Below are 22,927 nucleotides of genomic sequence, written 5' to 3' on the forward strand. Positions count from 1 at the left end.
AGTGTGCCGCAAGTTGAAAAAGATTGGGAAACGCTGGACTAAACCATAGTTTCCAACTTTACCCAGTGTAAATAAAGTAGGATTGAAACCCACTCTATCTAGTGTACACCTGAGCGTCATGGGGGGGGGGCTGTATCCCTATCCCCTATAAAATTCCTCTTGGATCCGCGCCTGTTGAAACCAATTCATATTTCATAACTTCATACACGGCACGATCAAGCACTGAATCTATTGAAATCTTACTACATAAAATAATTATCGAGTGTCTACCCTTTTTCTATTAAAGCTCATAGTATATTCTATCATAATATAAATTGTCACTCAAGTAGTGTGTGCTAATATAACTAGGGATGCGCACGAGACAAGATTTGTGGCTGTCTCGTCTCGAAAATGTGCTGTAAAAGTGATGTCTCGACTCGAAAAATGTATATTTCTCTATGGAAGTGCCATGTCTCGACTCGAATTTTGTCAGGAAAATCCTGTCTCGATTCGTCTCGTGCGCATCCCTAAATGTAAATCATGACAAAAATGTTTTGTTTTAAAACAAAATTAAACGGTTGAAGTGGACTCTGCCGAGTAGAAGACATCCAATTTATTAAACCGCCACGCAACTCACTTGGCAGCACACTTAGGTTACACTCTTCACCTTTTTCCCATGCTATCTAAAGTATCGGCTCATCTTAAATTCGCATAGCCGATTCGGGTTTTCTAACAAGAACTATTATGTTGCAACTTAATTTGGATGTGAAATCCTGACTTAATTAGCATTTAAGAACTTCGAAGTCTGCATTAAAATCATGACAGAAATATAGTTAAATCTCAGTTCTAAATTTTATGTCTACCTTGCATCTAAATACTTGTGCTGTCATTTCTTTCAATGTTGGTAGGAGCCGAAGTTCCAATTGATTCCAATTTTTCGCTTTAATTCCATCTATTTGTTGATAAAATTTTAGAGAAATATTATTATTAACAAGCAACACTTCTGAAGTGTAACACTCCGATCTTGATAAAATTTGGAAGGTAGATACTATACATGAAATAAACGAATACGTGTTTCTTATTTTCTGCGGAGAAAACGGTTTTAAGGGGCAAGAGACCCCACCCACAATTTTGAAAGTTGACGCCCCAAAGGCAAAAACCAAGGAAACCGAAGTAAACGAAATTTTACACACATATTGCAGATATAAAATGAGGGAACACCTGTTTCTTTTTTTCCTGGAAAAAACGGTTAGGTGGGGACCGGATCCCTCCAAAACTTTCATCACGAAATATCGAAAGTGATAGTAGCAATATGACAAATGTGTGTAAAGGACACAAAGAATTGCAACAAAACTTTGTGTATGAACAACATACCAAAAAATAAAGGCACACGGTTTTTTTTTATTTTGTGCTGAGAAACGATTTCAGGGGGCAAAAGCTATCACCCAAAACTTTGAAAGTTAAGGCCCGGAAGGCCAGAGGAAGTGAACCGATTTGAATTAAATTGTGCACAGATATTGTCGACATCAAATGAGGGAATACATTTTTCTCATTGTCCTGAGAAAAAAAAAGAAAACCGTTTAGGTGGGACACACACACCTCCAGAACTTTGATCATGAAATATCAAAACTGCTAATAACAGAAGTGTTTGAAGGACATGACGAATTGGAACGACACATTGTGTAGGGACAATACGCAAAAAATAAACGAATACGGTTTTTCTTTTATTTTCTGCGGAAAAACAGTTTTAGGGGGCAAAAGCCCCCATCCCAAATTTTGAAATTTGAGGCCCAAAATGCAAGAAGAAGTGCACCGAATTAAATGAAATTGTGCGCAGATATTGTAGACGAAAAACGAGATAATTGGGTTTCGTATTTTCCTGGGAAAAGCGGTTGAGTGAGGCACGGACCTTCTAAACCGTTGATTACGGAATATCAAAAGTGCAAATAAGCATACGCAAAAGTTCCTAAAGAATATGGAGAATTGGAACGAAACTTCGTAAAGGGACTATTTGCAAAACAGTATATGAAACGTGTTTTAATTTTTGCGGAAAAACAGTGTTGGGGCCTAGGTCCCATCCAAAAAAAAAAGGAAATATTACCGTAATAGCTCAGAAAGGAGTGGACCCAAGCAAATCAAATTGTGTGTAGACATCATATGTAAAATAAGGGCTCTCGTGTTTCTCAAGTGTTCCTATCCGTTTTGCTTCAAATTTGGCATACCAATAGCAAACTGGAAATAAATCGACACGTGTTTTTCTTTATGCTGAAAAAACATTGCAAGGGTTAAAGGTGCCTCCTGAAATACTATAAAATACGCTATACTGTTTGTGTTTGCTGTTACTTGATCTGCCAAATTTGAAGAAATCGGATGGAGACACGACACTTGTGAAACACGAGAGGCCATATTTTACATATCCAATATCTACATACAATTGCTTTCGCTTCGGTCCACTTCTCCCGCAACTCAACGCCTCGGTTCACTCACAATTTTTTTTCTTTCAGGAAAATACGATACACGTATTCCCTCACCTTACCTCTACAATATTAGTGGACATTTCATTCACTTCGGTCCACTTCTTCTTGTCTTTTGGGGTCAAATTCCAAAATTGTAGACGGGGGCTTTTGCCAACCAAAACCGTTTTTAACCAAAATTAAAAAATTTATTCGTTTATTTTTTGCGTATTGCCCATACACGCAGAGCTCCTCCGTGACTAAGCGATTAGCGTACGCGCCTTTGGCGTGGCAGACCTGGGTTCGATTCCCGGCGGGAGCTCATGTGGTTCGGATTCCACGTTAATCAGTAGGTCAACGTCTCATATAGCCTCGCTGCTGAAAGGGACGCTAAACTAAAATCCCATACACGCAGTTTGATGCAATTCTTCATGTCCGTTACACACATCTGATATACTGTTACTAGATATTTTGATATTTCGTGATGAAGGGTTTGGAGGGGTCCATACTCCACCTGGCCGTTTTTCCAGGAAAATAAGGAAACTTATTCCCTAATTTTGTGTCTACAATATCTGTCCAAATTTCATTCACTTCAGTTCATTTCTTCTTACCTTTCGCGCGTCAACTTTCAAAATTTTGGTTTTGGGTTCTTTTGCCTCTAAAACCGTCTTTCCGCAAAAAAGAAAAACATATTCTTTATTTTTTTGTCCACACAGAAAGTTTTGTTGCAATTCGTCATGTCTTTTACACACATCTAACATATTGTTACTAGCATTTTTCATTTTTTGTGATCAAAGCTTTGGAGGGGTCGGTGCCCCACCCAACGATTTCTAAAGGAAAATACGAAACCCGTATTCACTCACTTTATGTCTACAATATCTGTGCACAAATTCACTCCCTTCGGTTCACTTCTTTTTGCCTTTCGGGAGTCAACATTCAAAATTTTGTTTGGGAGGTTTTGCCCCCCAAAAACCGTTTTCCAGCAGAACATAAAAAAACCCGTATTCATTTACTTTCTGCGTACTGTCCATACACAAAGTTATGTTGCAATTCTTTATTTCCTTTACACACATCTGACATACTGTTATTATTACTTTTGATTTTTCGGGATCAAAGGTTTGGAGGGGTCTGTGCACCACTTTGCTGTTTTTCCCAGGAAAGTACGAAACTCGTACCCTCATTTCACGTCTGCAATATCTGTGCACAATTTCATTCACTTCGGCTCACTTCTTCTTGCCTTTCGGACGTCAACTTTCAAAATTTCGGGTGGTGGCTTTTGCCCCTGAAACCGTTTTTTCGCAGAACAAAAAAAAATGTATTCGTTTTTCTGCGTATTGTTAATACACAAAGTTATGTTGGAATTCTTCAAGTTGTTTGCACACATCTGACATACTGTTGGTAGCACTTTTAATATTTCGTGATCACAGGTTTGGAGGGGTCCATGCAGCACCCAACCCTGTTTTCCAGGAAAATAGAAAACCGTATTCCCTCATTTTACGTCTACAATATCTGTGTAGAAATTCATTCACTTCGGTTCACTTCTTTTTGCCTTTCGGGCGTCAATTTTCAAAATTTTGTGTGGGAGCTTTTGCCCCCTAATACCATTTTTCAACAGAACATAAAAGAACCCGTATTGCTTTATTTCTGGCGTATTATCCATACAAAAAGTTTCATTGCAATTCTTCATGTCCCTTATACACTTTCTACATACTGTTATTAGAATTTTAATTTTTTATGATCAAAGGTTTGGAGGGGTCCGTGCCCCACACGACTATTTTCTCCAGGAAAATATGAAACCCGTATCCTTATTTTATGTCTACAATATATGTTCACATTTGCACTCACTTCGATTCACTTCTGTTTGCCTTTCGAGTTCAACTTTCAAAATTTAGGGTGGGAGCTTTTGCCCCCTAAAACCGTTTTCCCGCAGAACTTAGAAAAACCCGTATTCGTTTACTTTTTGCGTATTGTCCATACACAAAGTTATGTTGCAATTTTTCATGTCCTTGACACACATCTGACATACTAGCACTTTTGATATTTTGTGATCAAACGTTAGGGAGGGTCCGTGCCGCACCCACTCCTTTTTTCCAGGAAAATAGCAAACCCATATTCCCTCATTTTATGTCTACAATGTCCGTGCACAATTTGATTCACTTCGGTTCACTTCTTTTTGCCTTCCTGGCGTCAACTTTCATAATTTTGTGTGAGAGCTTTTGCCCCTAAAACCTTTTTTCCGCAGAAAAACCCTTCTCCATTTTTTTTTTTGCGTATATAATACGTACATAAAGTTTCATTGGAATTCTTCATGTCCTTTACACAAATCTGATATACTGTTACTAGCACTTTTGATATTTCCTGAGCAAATGTTTGGAGTGGTCCGTGCCCCACCTAACAGTTTTTTCAGGAAATGCGGAACTAGAATTCCCACATTTTATTTTCACAATATGTGTGCAAAATTTCATTCACTTCGGTTCACTTCTTCTTGCTTTTTCGGAGTCAAATTTCAAACTTTTGGGGTGGGTTCATTTGCCCCCTTAAAACCGTTTTCCTGCAGAACATTGAGAAAACGTATTCTTTCATTTTTTGCGTATTGTTCATACACAAAGTTTCGTTGCAATTCTTCATGTCCTATACACACATTTGACATATTGTTACAAGACCTTTTATTTTTCGTGGTCAAATGTTTGGAGGTGTCCGTGCCCCACGCGGCCGTTTTCTCCAGGGAAATACGACATTCGTATCCTCATTTTACGTATTCAATATCTGTGAAAATTTTTATTCACTTCGGTTTACTTGTGCTTTTCAGGGGCCGCCGTGGCTCAGTGGTAGAGCATTCACCTCTGGTGCTTGGGGTCCCGGGTTCGATCCCAGCCCCCGCCAAGTGAATTTTGTGGTGGACAAACACCGTGTGCGTGGGTTTTCTAGGGGTTCTCCGTTTCCTCCCACTTTCTTCAGTCCACCATTTCATTCATTACTCATCATCAACGTCTGTCTCCTTTAGCCTAACCGGCATAACCGTGAGACGTAAAACTCAAAGCTTTCATTTTTCTTCTGCCTTTCGGGCGTCAACTTCCAAAATTTTGTGTGGGAATTTTTCCCCCTAAAACCGTTTTTCCGCGGAAAATAAAAAAAACAATATTCATTTATTTTTTGTCCACACATAAAGTTTCGTTGCAATTCTTCATGTCCTTTACACACATCTCATACGGTTACTAGCACTTTTGATATTTCGTGATCAAAGGTTTGGAGGGGTTAGTGCCCCACCGAACCGTTACTTCCAGAAAAATACTAAAACCGTATTCCCCCATTTTATATCTACAATATCTGTGCACAATTTCATTCACTTCGGTTCACTTCCTTTTGCCTTTCGGGCATCAACTTTCAAAATTTTGGGTTTGAGCTTTTTTCCCGTAAAACTGTTTTTTTCACAGAAAATTTAAATAAATGTTTTCCTTTATTTTTTGCGTATTGTCCATAGACGCAGTTTGATTAAATTCTTCATGTCCTTTACACACATCTGACATGCTGTTACCAGCACATTTGATTTTCCGTGACACGTTCCGTGCCCCACCTAACCGTTTTTTCGAGGAAAATACGAAACTCGTATCCTCATGTTACGTTTGCAATATCTGCGCCTAATTTCGTTCACTTCGGTTTACTTCTTGCCTTTCGGACATCAAGTTTCAAAATTTTGGGTGGGAGCTTTTGCCCCTAAATCCGTTTTTCCGCAGAAAATTTAAAAAGGCCGTATTCCTTTAGTTTGTGCGTATTTTCAATACAAAATGTTCCGTTGCAATTATTCATGTCTTTTACACACTTCTGACATACTGTTACTTGCAGTTTTGATATTTCGTGATAAAAGGTTTGGAGGGGTCCGTGCCCCACCCAACCGTTTTTTCCAGGAAAATACGAAACTCGTATTCCCTCCTTTTACGTCTACAGTATCTGTGCACAATTTTATTGACTTCGGTTCAGTTGTTCTTGCCTTTCGGGTGTCAACTTTCACAATATAGAGTGGGGCTTTTATATTAAAACTTACGTAACTTTATGTAACTTTTTCTTTTTTTATGAGATTCTTTTTTTGGGAGGTGAGGAGAGAAATGTTTTCCTCTGATATGTGTCTTTTGCCATTCATCTTTTTTGAACTGCTTAAGTAAGATCATTTTGTAACTTTTGATGTCATCCATCTCCGTCATGATAATATTATTGTCATTTTTAACAATTTGTTTTATTCCCTTATTTGCAGTCTGCCACACTGATATATTTATTACAAAATTGAGGTTTGGTCCAGCGCCTTTCGAATTCGGAACCAACCCAACCGCCGAGCTTTTTGGGTTGCCTGCTATTGCAGGAAAACGAGAATTGCAGGTGGTAATGCACTTTTGGAGTCGTGTATACAAGTTACCTCATACATTTTACAAAAAATTGACAGCGGAAAATTGTCATAGTGCATGAATATTTACTACCACTCTTTCTTTGTAACCAATACATTTGCTTTTCATTCAACTCATTTGCCGGCGCTGGAAACACACTATGATGTTCACCCGATGACTCTTAAGTTAAACTAACTGGTACACGCACTGTTCAAGACTCAGCATCGTACGCACTTTAGGAGGTGACGGAGAGTGAGTGGAGTTAGTACTCGAAACGACGTGGGAGTAAGTGGTGCTATTCAGCCTGTTCGCGAGAACCGGTTGTTAAACTATTTCGAGTTCGCAGAACCGTTTGTTATACCCAGACATAAAAACACACACAGATACACGCAAGACCTAGCCAAGAGTGAAAGAAAGAAGCCAAACAAATTTGTGAAAACACCTATTTTCCCGCTCGCTTGCATTGTTGTGAAAGCAAGCACCTTTGAATTATTTCAATTTAATGGACAGACAGAAATTTGAATACGAATTCCGGAATTTCGTCCGGAATACTGGGACTTGTGAGTGTAATGAATGTGATACATATATAATGCTTATTACGTGTGCTACCTATTTGTTTTTGTATGATTCCGATAGCTCCATCAGTTCCGGAGATATGTGTCTTTGAGGCAATATGTACGAAACGATTGCTTGTCATGACCCCATACTGTCATTCCTCAAAACATGGTCCATTCCTGGTGGGACACCATATATATATATATATATATATATATATATATATATATATATATATATATATATATATATACGAGGCGTATTCCAAAAGTCCGTTTGATAATTTAAAAAAAAAAATGCTCGTGTGGAACGGGTTTTATTGCCAGAAATAGGTGCCTGCGGACGGAGCTACTTCACTTTTCCACATAATCACCATGCCGTTCCAAATACTCTTCATAACGCTGCATCATCTTCCGTAAACCCTTTGAATAGAAGTTTGTCGCCTGGAATTGGAATCAATTGGCAACGGCAGTCCTGAGATTCTCGTCGTTTTCAAACCGTTGTCTAGCAAGCCACCGTTTCAAATGAAACAATAGAAAGTAATCGTTGGGGCAAGGTCGGGACTGTATGGAGGGTGATCAAACAGGTGCTAACGAAAATCTTGAATCTGTTTCTCGACGACGGCAACGGTATGAGGACGCGTATTGAGATGAACGAGGATTATTCCGGACGACAGTTTCCCGCGGCGTCAATTTTGAATCGCACGTCGCACTTTGGTGAGCGTTCCGCAGTACACGTCAGCATAACTGTTGTCCCACGTTCCAAGAAATTAACCAACAGGTCTCCCTTGTCGTCCCAAAAGACGATAGCCTTCAGTTTGCGACTCGAGTGCGCCGATTGCTGAAACCTTGTTGGTTTGGGGGAACCTCAATGGCGCTACTGCATGGACTGTTGTTCGGATTCGGCGTTGGTGTATGAGATCCACGTCTCGTCGCTCGTCACAATGTGGGAAGACGAATCTGTCGTCGATAGCGATCTCTGTGTTGTCGATAGCGATCCAAAAACTGTCCGGCACATGCACATTCGTTGATCTTTATTGCTGGTCCATTAGCATTTTCGGCATCCACCTTGCACTCAACTTGTGATATCCAAGCGTTTCTGTGAAAATTCTGTAGTTGGTGGTTCATCCAATGTGGGAAAAGTCATGAGCCAGGGCACTGATCGTCAATTACCGATCACTTCGCAGTTTTTGGTTCACTTGCTCTACGAGGTCATCCGTCTGAACACTAGGCCTACCACTCCGGGTTAATCAAGCACGTTGGTGCCACCATTTTGAAACTCGCGACTATATTTGCGAACCTTTCCTGTACTTATTACTGTAGGCTTATACACTAAGCTCAATACCCGATGGATATCAGCAGCAGAAGTTCCTTTTGCAAACAAAAACCATAGCACACCGCACACTTCACAACTAGAGGAAGGAGCAATTCTCGCGGCCATTGCGATCTGCCTTCCACGACTGCCAAACTCCTACTGACTCAAGACAACCACTGAGTGGCTTCGTCAATAGTCTGTCATTGGCGTTGTATGCTTGAAATTGTGTTCCAGTCTAGTATCCCTATTTTACTATACGTCGACGGCCCTTACTTCTGGAATACGCCTCGTATATATATATATATATATATATATATATATATATATATATATATATATATATATATATATATATATATATATATATATATGTGTGTGTGTGTGTGTGTGTGTGTGTGTGTTTGCTTGTGTAGAGAGAGAGAGAGAGAGAGAACTTGTTGTTAAAAAATTAGAATAGCACCACTGCGTAGCAATAGTATTCTTGGGTTTAAACGGGAGCGAGAGACAACTACAATCATTCATACATAAAGGAATATCTTTTCAGGCAGGTGAGGGAGAGAGTGAGGAAAGAAAGAATCGAAATGATCTGGCGGAGAGACACGGAGATCATGAGACAGATCAGCAAAGAGATAATCAGAAGGAGAAAAGCGGATATGCAGAGATACATTTGTGCATCGCTCATATACTTTTCTTTCCTGCCGCGATCCTATGGGACCTGTCCCCTTCTCTTTTCTGCCTCTCTGATCTATATTCCGATCACAGGTTAAGAGGCCTTCAATCCTTTGCTGTCTCTCCAATGCTTGCAATCCTTTGCTTTCTGTCCAACAGATTTTGACTGTATTTTCCTCTAAATCCCTTCTATCTAAACATATGCGCAGTTCCCGGATAGTTACGTAAGAATGTTTTCTTGTAAAACTATCTCAAAATATATGATTATGAATTAATACTTTTATTTCTGGCTTTATGCATCTTTGGCCACCTGAGCCCGTCATCTATAAGTAATGACGTCTTTCAGTAATTACCCTGGGGAAGTGGCGAAGCAAGAGAGCGGCGTAGGTCATTTTATATTAGTACTATTTTGGCATTTGCTTAGTGTATACTCAGGATAGTTGATTTGGAAAAAAAATTACACCTTTTCGACCGAGTGTCCGTACTGGGAATCGAATCCGGGACCACTCTCATCGAAGGTGAAAATACATAATAACAAAACTATACAGAAAAGTAAAGGCAAACATAAAAGTAAGTATTTTTATGATTGAACTGACTTTTTGTAATATTTCTTAAATTAAATTGGTTTGTTACACAGCCGATGACCGTGGGAGTAGTAAACTGCAAAGAGCTTACCTGAATTATGTACCGATGGATAAATGCAATAGACTATATAAAAATAATCAAGGAAGAACTCCAAATGGAATCGATGACACTTTGGTGTGTGCTGGTAATCCTAATGAAAGAATGGGTGTATGCGAAGTAAGTATTTCACAGAATTATTTACTAATTTGGTCTAATAAACCGAAAGAATTCACATGGATATGATTGGATGGTATTGTAATTATATTTTACATAATATCAAATTAAGTAAATAAACGTTAAGATGTAGCTAATTCCACTACCAAATTGTACACAACAGCGATAATCCATTATTATAAGGTGTAAAGTTCATGGAATATAGACACGTGCAAACTCTAACACAGCGTTTCCCAACCTTTCTGACGTCACCCTCCTTATAGTGATTATTAAAGAAGTACTGTAAGCCTGCCGTACGGATCGTGTGAACTCATGCAGTCGCTTCTTCTTAGTGTTGCAATTTTCACAAGCAGCAGTGTGTATATATGATGTACTACTAATCAAAACATGAATTTGAAATATGCTGTCTTATGAAGTACTTTCCTTCTTTTCCTTCGAATATTTATGTAATAAGACTTAAAAAAAAAGTTAGCATTGTCCTAATTCATATTTATGTGCAGAGATTTGGGATTCCTTTTCAACAAAACATTAGGCACGCTTATACTCTGGTTACTCACTAACAACAAGCATTACCTTTCAAAAAAATCGATTTTCAGTTGCTTAGTGAAATGTTTATAGAAAAAGGAAAGAAGACATACGTTATGTTTATTGATTATGAAAAGGCTTCCGGCTGGGCAAATTTTGAATTGTTGGCGGGAATTCTGAAGAAGGTAGGATTGAAAGAGAACTTCAGAAGCTTCTATCACACATACCACACATCCCTAAAGTGTTTAGGGATACACACATTGGCCACAACGAATAGAATATCACACGCTGCGTTGCATTAAGGGATCACGGGTTCGATTCCTAGGGATTACAAGAGGTTCAAAGCAGGGACGTCATTTCAGATTTCGCTTGAGGGGGGCAAGAGCACCACCGACATAAGACTTTCACGTTTTGTACTAGTATATTAGTAGACAATTGATTAAAGTATATGTATTCCTCAAACTCTTGGGGGGGAGCAATTGCCCCCTCCTGCCCCCCTAAATCATGCCCCTGGTTCAAAGCCAAAGTAGGTCAAGACATTATTTGTAGTGGTATCGGTACTGAGAAATGTCATAAGACTATAAGACAACCACAGCAGTAAGAAACTTACCAGTACCTAGGGCAAGCCCTAAAACGGTGAAAAAACGAAAATGTAACACGTTTTGATTTCTATCACGAGGAATCGTGGATCTGGCAGTCTATAATCGCACACATAGATGTCGTACATAGGCTAACAAAGTGCATATGTCAGTTATGTCAGGTAAGTGGGCAAACGATTATGCAGAAGGCATGAGATTCCCGGACATGTTCGGGCGTAATGATTTATCTAAAGTATGCAAAATGTAAATCTTGACGAAATGCGTTAATGAGAAGTCGATCTTGAGGCCAGGTGGGGGTCATTGTGTCAAGTGCGCTTGATTGTATAACAATAAAACAATAAAAACAGTAATGAAATGAGGACAGCACTATATATGCAAGAAATAGCTTTATACCCACCTTTAGAGAAGCTGCCTAAAACGATGTCCTCCGACGTCAGTACAGGCATTGCAAAGGCGACTCAGTCTCCAGCAGATGTTAACATGTGTGGTACCTTCTTGACGCTATGGCTGGCAGTAACTAGCTCTTCTTCAGACAGTACAGGTATTTCGTAGACAAATGACCTCACGGAAAAAGGTCTCATGTTTTTTTTTTCTGTGGGGTCAAAAGTAGGGATGGCCAGATCCGGATCCTTTGGATCCGGATAACGGATCTCGGATCTGGATCCGAAATCCGGATCTCAGATCTTGATTCTTATCCAAACCCACATCCCACCCAAATTGTGATAAACTTGAATATCTAAAATTCGTCGAAAGTAATTTCACGAAGTCCTGACAGGGAAGAAGAAAACAGAAAATTAAGACGAATATTGACAAGTCTGTTTGTCTCCTTCATTCTACACTAAAGATCAAATGCTTGCCTTACTAAAAAATAATCTGATTTGACCCGGATAAGAATTCGAATGTCGAATCTAGGTCCATCCGGTTGCAGGACCGAGATGAAATACACACATATTTATATTTGAAACCGGAATACAAAACTCGAATGTTTAAAATTCCTCAATACACCTATTTCATTGACAGTTAAGAAAACAAACAGTTAAGACAAGTATTGACTTGTTTTTACGTATATTTATCTTGCTCAGTCTGCTCTAAATATCAAATGTATACCTTACAATTAGATTTAATAATTATTTAGTAAATCACAATATAAGCACCGAGAACAAACTATGAATTTTCGTGTCCCTTATCTAGATTTGAAATTTCGGATTCATACATAGAATCAGGCTGAAAGATAAATATTTGAGATCTGGAAACCGAAACATGTGCTAGTACCAAGATCGTAACCACCATAGGAGACAGGTCACATTATTGTTTCTATTGAGAATAACTCAACTTCCTTGGTTTGTTCATTTTAATTACATACACATTAAAAGTAACTCTAGCATAGTTGCTGGTATTTCACTTCCACTTCCATGAATAAATGTCTTTTCGGGAAAAAATATATCTGGAACCACTAATTACATGTTAAACCACATATACTAAATGATAGGAACACTTGCATTCAGTTTAGGAAGAAGTGTGTTGAAATAAGCCTACTTTCATAGACTGAATTGTCTCTTCCTCGCTTTCAGTGCAGCAAATTTTGAAATTGTTTCAGAACAGTCCAGTTCCCTAGTTATGTGATGTTCTAACGATTCAGTTTATCTTCCCTTAATGCAGTTCGTAGTGGGTTTTTGATGAGTGACAATTTTGGGAATGCGATTTCAGCCTCATAACTAGAAATAGGAATGTTAGATACAGGCGTGTTAGATGCAGCACTAAACATACTTGGAAAAACTGATTGCAAATCATTGTTATACATATGTCTATATACACCTTGTGCAGTCTTATATTGTGCTTCAAGCTGCGTTTTCATCAGGGTTGCCACACTCGAGACTCGCGAAGATGCCAAACACAGATCTGAATTATGCTAGATTTCTGTAAATTATGCTAGATTTTCAAAATATCTTTCCGAACTAATTTTACAGGCCCGCCTCATAGTTACTTATTTTCATTATTCTAATGAAGTGTATTAACTGTGTTGATGTACAAAAGGACTAATATGACACTGTCACGGATGATAATGAAATAAATTAGTAAATATATTAACGCTATTATTCCGCAGTTTAAAACGAGACAAACACAAGAGATGGACTTTCAACGTGCTGAAGCTTAACATTGTAAAGATTATATTAGAGTTATACAAATGCAATTTTACAATTTACTGTATATATTACTAAATATTGAGCTCCCCGTGGCTATGTGCCGTACGCGTTTTTGTCACGGGAGACCCGCGTTTGATTCCCGGTAGGAGCTGTGGGTCGACGTCTTTTAGTTTTTCCTGAAAGGAACACTAAACTGTAATCTCATTTAATATTAGTACATATTAAAAAATAATGACTTACCAAGATGATGTAAATATGGCAGCCATCCAATCCGTTTTCTATTTTCGCTTAATCCAGTGGATATTCATACAACAATTATAAGTCACAAGTGTATATAGATATTCAGAAAAAAACACATAAACACACACGCAAATATGAACACTTCAAGACTATTTACAAGTTGTAGATCCATCAAGCACTATTAACCTTCAAACAAAACTTCATCACCGTCTTCCCTGTCTGTATTATTTGATGCGCCCCCAGATCTGTCATACATATTTGTACTTGTCATTGCTTTTAGCATTTTTGGGGACGGCTCAAACTTGTTACAGCCTGTAAGCTGAACACGTTCAGAAGCTAAAAGAATTCCGTTTATTGTGCCCGATACAAGCTTGTTTCTCGTCTTTGTTTTCACTAAGTTGATTTTAGAAAAAACTCGCTCACATGCTGCACTAGAATGAGGGAAAACTAGCGCATTTAAGGCGAATTCTCCTAGTTCCAAGAACACTTGTTCCTCTAATAAATCTGTAAAGTTCCGAACATTTGCCCAGAATTTGTCCACTTCTAAGCTACTCCATTCTTTTGCCAGTTCATTATCGGGCAACTTCCTCCACAAATCATCCACTTTTTGGATCGTTTGTGGATTACTTATGATGCGAGGAAGGCTAGATATTAATCCAGCAATTGATTCTGGTCTTGCAGTACTTCTTTGTACAGCTATGCTGGGTGTTAGCCAACTCAATTTTTGAAGTACTGTGTCCCCAAAACAATATCTCTTTTTTATTTGGTTGCATGCAAGGATTAAAAATTCTCTGCATGTCTGCCTGAACTTTATAATGGCGTTCCTATCTTTTACTACGTTTCCCAAGCTGTTATTTATTTCAATTCCCAAATACATGCACTCCAATGGAGAGAACAAACTTTTGTCTTCGGGATTTACATTTGTGAGTCCTACACGTTGTAATTTTGAATTATCCATATAGATTCGCATCAACTCGCTATATAGATCCCTCAGTCGAGAGTCTAATGCGTTAATAACTACTTTGTCACTTTGGAATAATTTGTTCGCAGTGACAAATTTGGGCAAAATGTAGGCCAAAAACTGAAAATACAATTTTGTAACGGGGTCTTTCAGCTGAAGAAGAATTTGATGTGCTTTATCTATATTTTCAAAAGACTCCATCGTAAAAAATGCAGTTAATGCCTGCCATTGTTCTAGAATACGTTCAACTACTTGCAGCAGAGACAACCAGCGAGTTTGAGACGGACGTAAAATTTTATGGGGGTTTGTGTTAAAAAAAATCCTGATATTCACGTAATTGAGCTTGCCGTTTGCTGCTATGGTTGAAATAAGCATAAATGCTGCGAGCAAGCTCTTCGCATTCTTGGGGTAGTTGTTTGCATGCTTCGCTTGCACATAAGTGAAGTGAATGACAAATGCACTTATTTGTAACTACACCCGGCAACTCTCTTCTCAGGCGAGTGGCTACCGAATTTTGAGATCCAAACATTACATTACACCCATCACTTGCAAACCCTATGATGTTTTCCAAGGGCAATTTTGCGTCGTTAAATGTTTGGATCATAGCATCATAAAGACGCTCCGCCGTTGCCCCCTGAATTGAAACTTCAGTCTCTATGCTGCTGAAGACCTGTACGAGTTTCCAAAATTTAGTTATTATTGACATTGAACCCTCATCAAAATATCGAACACAAATTGCTAATGATTTGACGGAACCGATATCTGTCGATTCGTCAATAATAACACTAAACTTCTTTCTTTTGAGTTCTTCAGCAGTATCTTCGAAGTGACATTTCCCTATTACATTTTTTATTATTCCCGTCGCCTTTGTTTTCCCAAGAGTCACGGATTGGGCAATTTTTGAGTCACTATAAGCACGAGCAGCTACTTCTACAAGATGTTTACCTATGTTCATAGAGATATTATGTTCCGCTAAACACGCAGCCCACAATTTCTGCCCTCTTTACATGTCAACATCATTAACTTTCGACGCGAAGTCAAACAATGTGCGCTGAGCTTTCGAACACCGAGCTTTATTTTTATGTCTTTCAGTTTCACTGTGTTTCTCAAGTACACTTCTTTTAGCATGCATTTCTTGTTTGCAAACAAAACTGTATGCTTTTGTTGGACAATCTTTAATAGCCCGCAACCACCCCATGAACACTGGCTCACTTTCCCACGTCACTTTATATTTCTGTGTATAATTATTTGGTTTTGAACTCGACTCCCCGCGCAACTTCTTTTTCTTCTCAGGAGTTCCAGCTTCCGATCGCTTCATATTTATATGAAACAACACACTCGCGAATCACTACGAATCCAAGGCACCACTTCGAACAAAGTTTAAAACACAAATGTTCAATTTTCTCCAAACATCTTTCTACAGCAAAAGAATCGGTTCTCAGTATTGGAAAGAGGGAAGGGGAGAAAGGGCGAATTTATTCATGGATAACATTTTAAAAAGTATATACAAGCTGAAACATTTCTCTTAGTGGGATATTAGTAGCCCTATCCTGACGCTCATCCCCCCTCCCGTCTCAAGTTTTAAAGATAAGATAAGATAAGATAAGATAAGATAAGATAAGATAAGATAAGATAAGATAAGATAAGATAAGATAAGATAAGATAAGATAAGATAAGATATGCTTTATTGTCATTAAACAACATTTGTTGCAATAGACATTGTCAAATATAACGTTTTGAGTATTTTTGAACATTTCTGCGAATTCAACCACCGCCCGCTCGTTCCTCTAGAGAGAGCGAGAGGAGAACGGGTGGTTCCAGCGGGCTGTGATTTAACAATACAACAGCGGTCGCTATCAACTTAAAAGGATAATTCCCGACGGTCGTTGAACCATCTAAATTTTAGTTCTTTTTCCGTTCTCCAGAGCGAAGAATGAAATTATGCTAGATTTGGCCAAGATGCCAAAGTCAAGATGCTAGATGCTAAATGCGTGTGAATTATGCCAGATTTAGCACCAAGATGCTAGATATGGCTTCACTGGTTTTCATCATATAGCTAGAGAAATGAGTGATTTCATTTTTTATATTTTCATTTTCCACATCCTCCTTGTAAACTGCAATGAATTGTTGGACACCTTCTTCATGAAGTATTTCCGTGCCTGATTTTGGAATAAAGTGGAAAATAGAACATATGCTGCAACTCTTCTCTTGGTTTCGACAAGAAGTGTGTAGAAAATATATATCTGAAACACTTCTTCAACTGTATCAAATTTGTCTCCTAGTGAGGATACGAAAGTTTCCAGACTTTTCATCAAAGATCTGTTATTACAATATCCGAGCCAGGATCTTGCAAGTACTTACTGGTTTCATTAAATCTTCTGTGCCACAAAACAGCCATGAAATGCAGTTCATCATTTTTCTGTGAAGAGATTTCGTATCTCATCGAGTATCGGTGCGCTCTCCTTCATTCTTGCTTATTTCCACAAGGATCTTCATTGTTGTTTAAAAAGTTAAAACTAGACCATCTAGTATCACTGAGTGATTTTAAGACTAATCGATTGTTTTAATTTGGTTTAGGTCACGAATACAACAAATTCCACTATTGTTTCATCGGCCTTACCTCCAAATAAGCTATATCACAGCATACTACGAAGAATAAGGACTCTTTTTTTCCCTGTCTTTTTTTTTTATAAAACTGCGAAAAAAAACTAATTTAATCTTAACCTGAAAATAAGTTCGAAGAAAGCAAACGAAATTAGAATGAATTGAATTGAAAATTCCTGTAAATACTTTTATTAGTATGTATGTATATAACGTACTAAATCTTTGAAAGTCGATTAGAACGGAATGTGTGGGGAAACAATGTAAAATTTCCAATTACACAAGAGCCCCCTGAAGCTCGGGGCCTGGGAATACACCCCCTTTAAATGGGCCCCGGTACTTACTATAGCTTCAAGATTGTTCTTCAGTCGTACCCAGATTGCATGTTCAGACCAAAAAAAAAAAAGTTTAAAATAATTCCACTATTCTTGTCTAGAAGGAACAGCAGCAGGGCCGGCTCTACTATATGTGCAACACGTACATTTGCACGGAGGTAACTTTTGAGGGGAGGCAAAATCTGTCATTGGAAACAGACTTCATGATTATGGTAGTTAAATTTACTAATGTGATATTTTATTTGAATACTGCGCTCATAAGTCATGTTTAGGCCAAATTAGTTCAATGTCACATGGACGATGCTAAAGCAAATGGTAAAACAAATCCCAGCATGAATTGCTTGATTTTTGTCAAATAGAGGAATTCAATTCTCGAATAGTAGCGAACACCTGTTCCATTTAGTTAATTATCACAGTTTTGGTATGAAAACTAGTCTTGTCTTTATCACACACAAGTTTCTTATCATTGATGGTGGAAACAAGTTTTTTTTAATATATATATTATTAAACAGATGTAGACAGAAAATAAAAAAAAAAATAAAGATAAAAGAGCTAGTTGCACTGGAATTGCAAACTGATATATTGAGATTGAAGCTTGATATTGAATTATATAAAAAGGATTACCATCTTCCCTCTGCAGGTGTGTTTGCTTTATCTTTCACTAACATAATAGATTAATATTTAAAAGGGAAAATTGACACAACAACATTGTATTTGCTAGGCCTTTTTGAGTGCGAGTGGGCTTTCCCTCCCCTTCGTTGTTCATGATGAGTTAAAATCGTGGATTTTAATGTTTGTTCTTTCTGGAAATATGGAGGGGGACAAATGATGTCATTGCATGGGGCGGCAAATTTCCTAGAGCCGGCTCTAAACAACAGTGTTACCTTGACAGCTAAAACAGATTAAGCTTCATTCATCCGGTTCATTTCACTTTAAACAGCATCTGTTTGTCGCTTTATTTGACACTCGACACTCAAAGTAATAAGTGTTATTAACATTATTACAGAAAAATGCCCCCCAAAATTAAAAAAATCCCATTTTATTAACACATGGTATTTATATAAAAAAATAGTCATTTTTAACACCTGAATACGCTATAAATTCTCTAAGAATCCTATCACAAACCTCGTATCTTATCATTAAGTTCTTCATTATTATATTTTTGCTATTGTAAATAATGAGACAATTATATTTGTTTATTTTTAGGGCGATTCAGGAGGACCTTTAATGTACGTCGAAAATATGAAAATGGATGAAATACCCAGTAATTTTGTTAGAAATATTGATGTAAGCATGTGTCAACGTTTCACAGTGGTTGGAGTGTTATCTGGTGGAGTAAATGTATGTGCTACAAGTGTGCCAGCCATTTTCGTCAAAGTATCAAAATTTCTTGACTGGATTGAAACTATCGTGTGGCCCTGACATATTCAATAAGTGTTACCATTTTGTATTTTATTTAAGTATTTAATGAAAATAGTTAACTTAAACTTTAAACCACGGAATTTTGCAACTTAATTGTAAAATACTTAAAAATAAATAAATTGTTTTAAATCTATCTCCATGGTTTGTTAATATTGATGCATATATTATTTCACTTGATTGAATACGAAATACATCTGTGTTTTCTGACATTGATGGAATATTAGAGTTTGTATACAAATAGACAGGATGTTCCTTATTTTTTACAGGTAATGAAATGAAATAAGGTAACTTGATTCTGATTTTGAGTCATAAATTCTCCTTATTTTCCACAACTCTTTCTTTGAATTCATACACTCTCTTTACTCTTTATACATATAGTCCGGTAGCAGAGAAAGTGAAATTAGGCCTAAGTTTAGATGAAACTTCTATTGAGGTCTGCGCAGTTTTTATTTTATCTATTTATTTTCACATTTTCTTACTCGTGGGAGCACCCTAAGTAAGAACCCGATGAGTGTCACCTCGTCAGCCTTGGCCAATCCGAAATGGCGGTCAACCAATATAACGACTAGAGGTTAAGCGTAGTCTTGGTTTTAAATGCTTGTGTCCCCTAGGCAACTAGCCCACCCAATCTTTATCATTCAAACACTAAATTATGTAGAACAAGATAAAATATTATAATCATCTGTTGTCACTCAAACTTAGTAAAGAGAAAAATAGTTGAATTTAAAATATTTGTTTTTCGAGCAGCTATTCAATTATATATTGCAAAACTAGCTAAAATAATTGTAAAACGTTTGAAATAAGAATTCAAAGATATTAAATTTGTTTTAATTTGACGTTTTTTTTATTTGCGTATATGAAAATATAACTGTTATTGATGGTAAGAAAAATGATAACTTGACAATTTTTTGTATCAAAAGATCCAATATATTTCAATCAAAATTATTCTTGTACGCCTTATATCTGCAGAACTACATGCAGCATAGCCAAACCCAAACTATCACTTAACTCAGTATGATGCGCTTATTCCGTAGAAAATACGGAAAGTCGATTTAGGGGCTGTTAAAAAATATGTGGCCCCTGATCCAAAAACTAACAATATAGCCTATTTCAGCCAAAAATTTATTGTACGCCTTATATCTGGAGAACTACATACAGTGTAGCCAAACCCAAACTATCACTTAACTCAGTATGATGCGTATATTCTATAGAAAATACGAAAAATCGATTTAGGGGCCGTTTAAATATTTTGTGGCCCATGATCCAAGATCCAATATATTTCAATCAAAAATTTTCTTGTACGCCTTATATCTGGAGAACTACATAGTGTAGCCAAACTCAAATTATCACTTAACTCAGTATGATGTACTTGTTCCGTAGCAAATACGAAAAGTCGATTTAGAGGCATTTTAAAAATTTTGTGGCCCTAATCCAAAAACTAAGTACTGGCCAAATTTGCACTTTTGATGCATTCTTTTTTTATAATTCCTAAAATTCTTTTCTTTTTTTCAGTGAAAGACTTATTTACTAGACGTTTTGCTAACACGTAAGAACTACATAAGTGATATGTCTATTTTAGTCGCATAACCAAAGTAAATAAAGCGAAATGAAAAATGTCATTCTATCTAGTTGCACGAACTCAGTATGACTGTCAAACGTTTCTCTTATTTTCAACGTAAAGTTATATCTTCCGAACCAATTTGATGAACTCTCTACCATTACACTGCATACACCGTTACATAAATTCGAACTTTTACACTACATGCGTACTACATACACCCGTTACACAGTTTTCAACTTTATTGCTACATACTTGTGCATATTTCGACCACATGAATAATATGTAATTTATTTCATATTACATGCTTTTTTAGCATTTTCACAAGAAATGCATATGTTCATGAATTTACAATGCAATAATATTTTTTTTTCGTCATTGGATTCGCGTAGTTTTTGCGAATCTATTCACACAAACATAAACACAATTGCATCCACAAACAATCTGCAACTTAATTTTGATTGCGAAATGCCCACATCATGTAACCGAACACTTAAGTTGTTGCAAACAACTGAATCGTAGCATTTGTAGAAAACTATCTGAGGCTATAGTTCTATTATCTTGAAGCATCATTGGCTGTAATAATTTTCTTGTCATCTCGAAACCAACCATATTCTATGGAGCTCCTTCGTGGCTAAGCGATTAGCGTACGCGCCTTTGGTGTTGGACACAACGGATTCGATTCACGGCGGGAGCTCATGTTCGAATTTCACGTTAATCAGTAGATCCACGTCTCACATAGTCTCGCTGCTGAAAGGAACACTAAACTCAAAGTCAATTCAACTCTAATGGATTTAGCTCAGGTGGAGGAAGATCCATTGCAGATTTCCAAATGCAGCACTGAAAGTGAGCCCAACATGTTCGATGAATGTTTTGGTTCTTAATGGTAGTGACCATAAAAGAAGTGCGAAAGAGATTTTCGGTTTTCCGATCTCATTTTGGTCATTATCCTATACCGAACTTCTTACATGGCATTTTGTTTTAATTGTACACCATAACAACCTGAGATAAATTCCGTTTCTTTAGCTACTTCTGTGTTAATATTTTTTCCTGAGTTGCCAACATTGCAAAGTTCATAACCTCGCGCGAACACTTGAAGAGCCCTTTTCTTTCCAATGTCACACTTTCCATTCACGAATTTTCTACGAAAGATTGTAATAGTGATTGCTACGTGATTTCGATCTTCCTATTCGCACACGGTCTTTTACACTTCCACTTTCTTCAAAACGTCGAATGGTTCTTTCGACGGTTGACTTCGAATTTGAGTTAGTTCGAGGGTACGATTAAATAACTGTCCACATCATTACAACGTAATATGTTCGCACTCTCTGAATTCCATTTTGACCACTGACACGAACACAGTTTTCATTCCTTTGTCACAACGCTCACCAACACTAGCAACTACATGTAGAACGTTCTTAAGTAAGGTAACAAGTGCAACTGACCTTCGGCCCTTGTCATTTGGTACTTATGTCTTTAAGATAGGCTCAAGTAAAAAGTATCTAATTGCTTCCTCGTTAGAGTCTGCTCCCTTGATTCGATTACAGTTCGTGTTGCGACCATTGCAATCAAAAATAACTTCCATGGCACATATTTCCATCAGTGAATTTGTTTGTCAGGCTTGAACATTGAAAAAAGTATTCATCATTAGTCACTACCAACATGAATGACGATAAATTTCTTGCATCTAATCCCGACATCGACAGAACAGACGAGAGAGGCTTATACCTTTGAGGCAGACATGCAACAAAAGAATTGTCACGAGACGAAACAAGTTAGTCGTATCGACTCATCTCGACGGCATCAATCGCAACTAGACACAAATGTCAAACTTAGCACCCCCTATCTCTTAAGCAAATGACGATAGGCCAAAAATGGCTTCAGATCCTCGTTTGTTGTATGATTCTAGCCTAAATTAATGCCATGCATACCCCTTTCTACCTATAAAAATATTATGTGAAATCCAATATGGGGGAATCCAAGATACGTAGGTGCCATGATAGCCACATCTCCATTCAATGCAGGTTTTGCACCAATACCAAGTTTAAACATTGGCTTTTTCTCTGACCACTCGTTTCGTTATTATTGGTTTGCCGTTATTACTGATACTTTTGAGTAACTCTATATGAAATTAAATGATTCGATTAGGATAAATATTATGAAACGAGACTAATTAACTTTACCAACAGCAAATTTCTTTTAACATTGTTACCTACAAGACAGGAAAACAATTTGAACGCAATATTTAGATTCTCTTGTGAACAAATGGAAATGTCGAACGTTAAATTGTAGTCCATGCCTCATATAGCTTCAGTGTTGAACAGGATCGTTAAACTGAAAACAATCAACTAATATTAAAGAAAATAAATAATGACATTTGAAAAATAAAAATTGACCT

The 22,927-nt window shown here is 37.4% G+C and overlaps 1 protein-coding gene across 1 annotated transcript in view; it reads left to right on the forward strand.

Moving 5' to 3' along the window:
- Positions 1 to 19,095, forward strand: part of LOC145669251 (venom protease-like) — a 63,412-nt gene extending 44,317 nt beyond the window's left edge. Inside the window, exons 5-6 of the mRNA XM_081737572.1 lie at positions 9,984 to 10,147; positions 18,756 to 19,095. Coding sequence (XP_081593698.1) covers positions 9,984 to 10,147; positions 18,756 to 18,971 — 380 coding nt within the window. The 3' untranslated portion in view covers positions 18,972 to 19,095. The remainder of the gene's footprint in view (positions 1 to 9,983; positions 10,148 to 18,755) is intronic.
- Positions 19,096 to 22,927: the final 3,832 nt, after the last annotated feature.

Source organism: Thermobia domestica, chromosome 13, assembly GCF_964235325.1.
Source record: "Thermobia domestica chromosome 13, izTheDome1.hap1.1, whole genome shotgun sequence".
Taxonomy (NCBI): Eukaryota; Metazoa; Arthropoda; class Insecta; order Zygentoma; family Lepismatidae; genus Thermobia; species Thermobia domestica.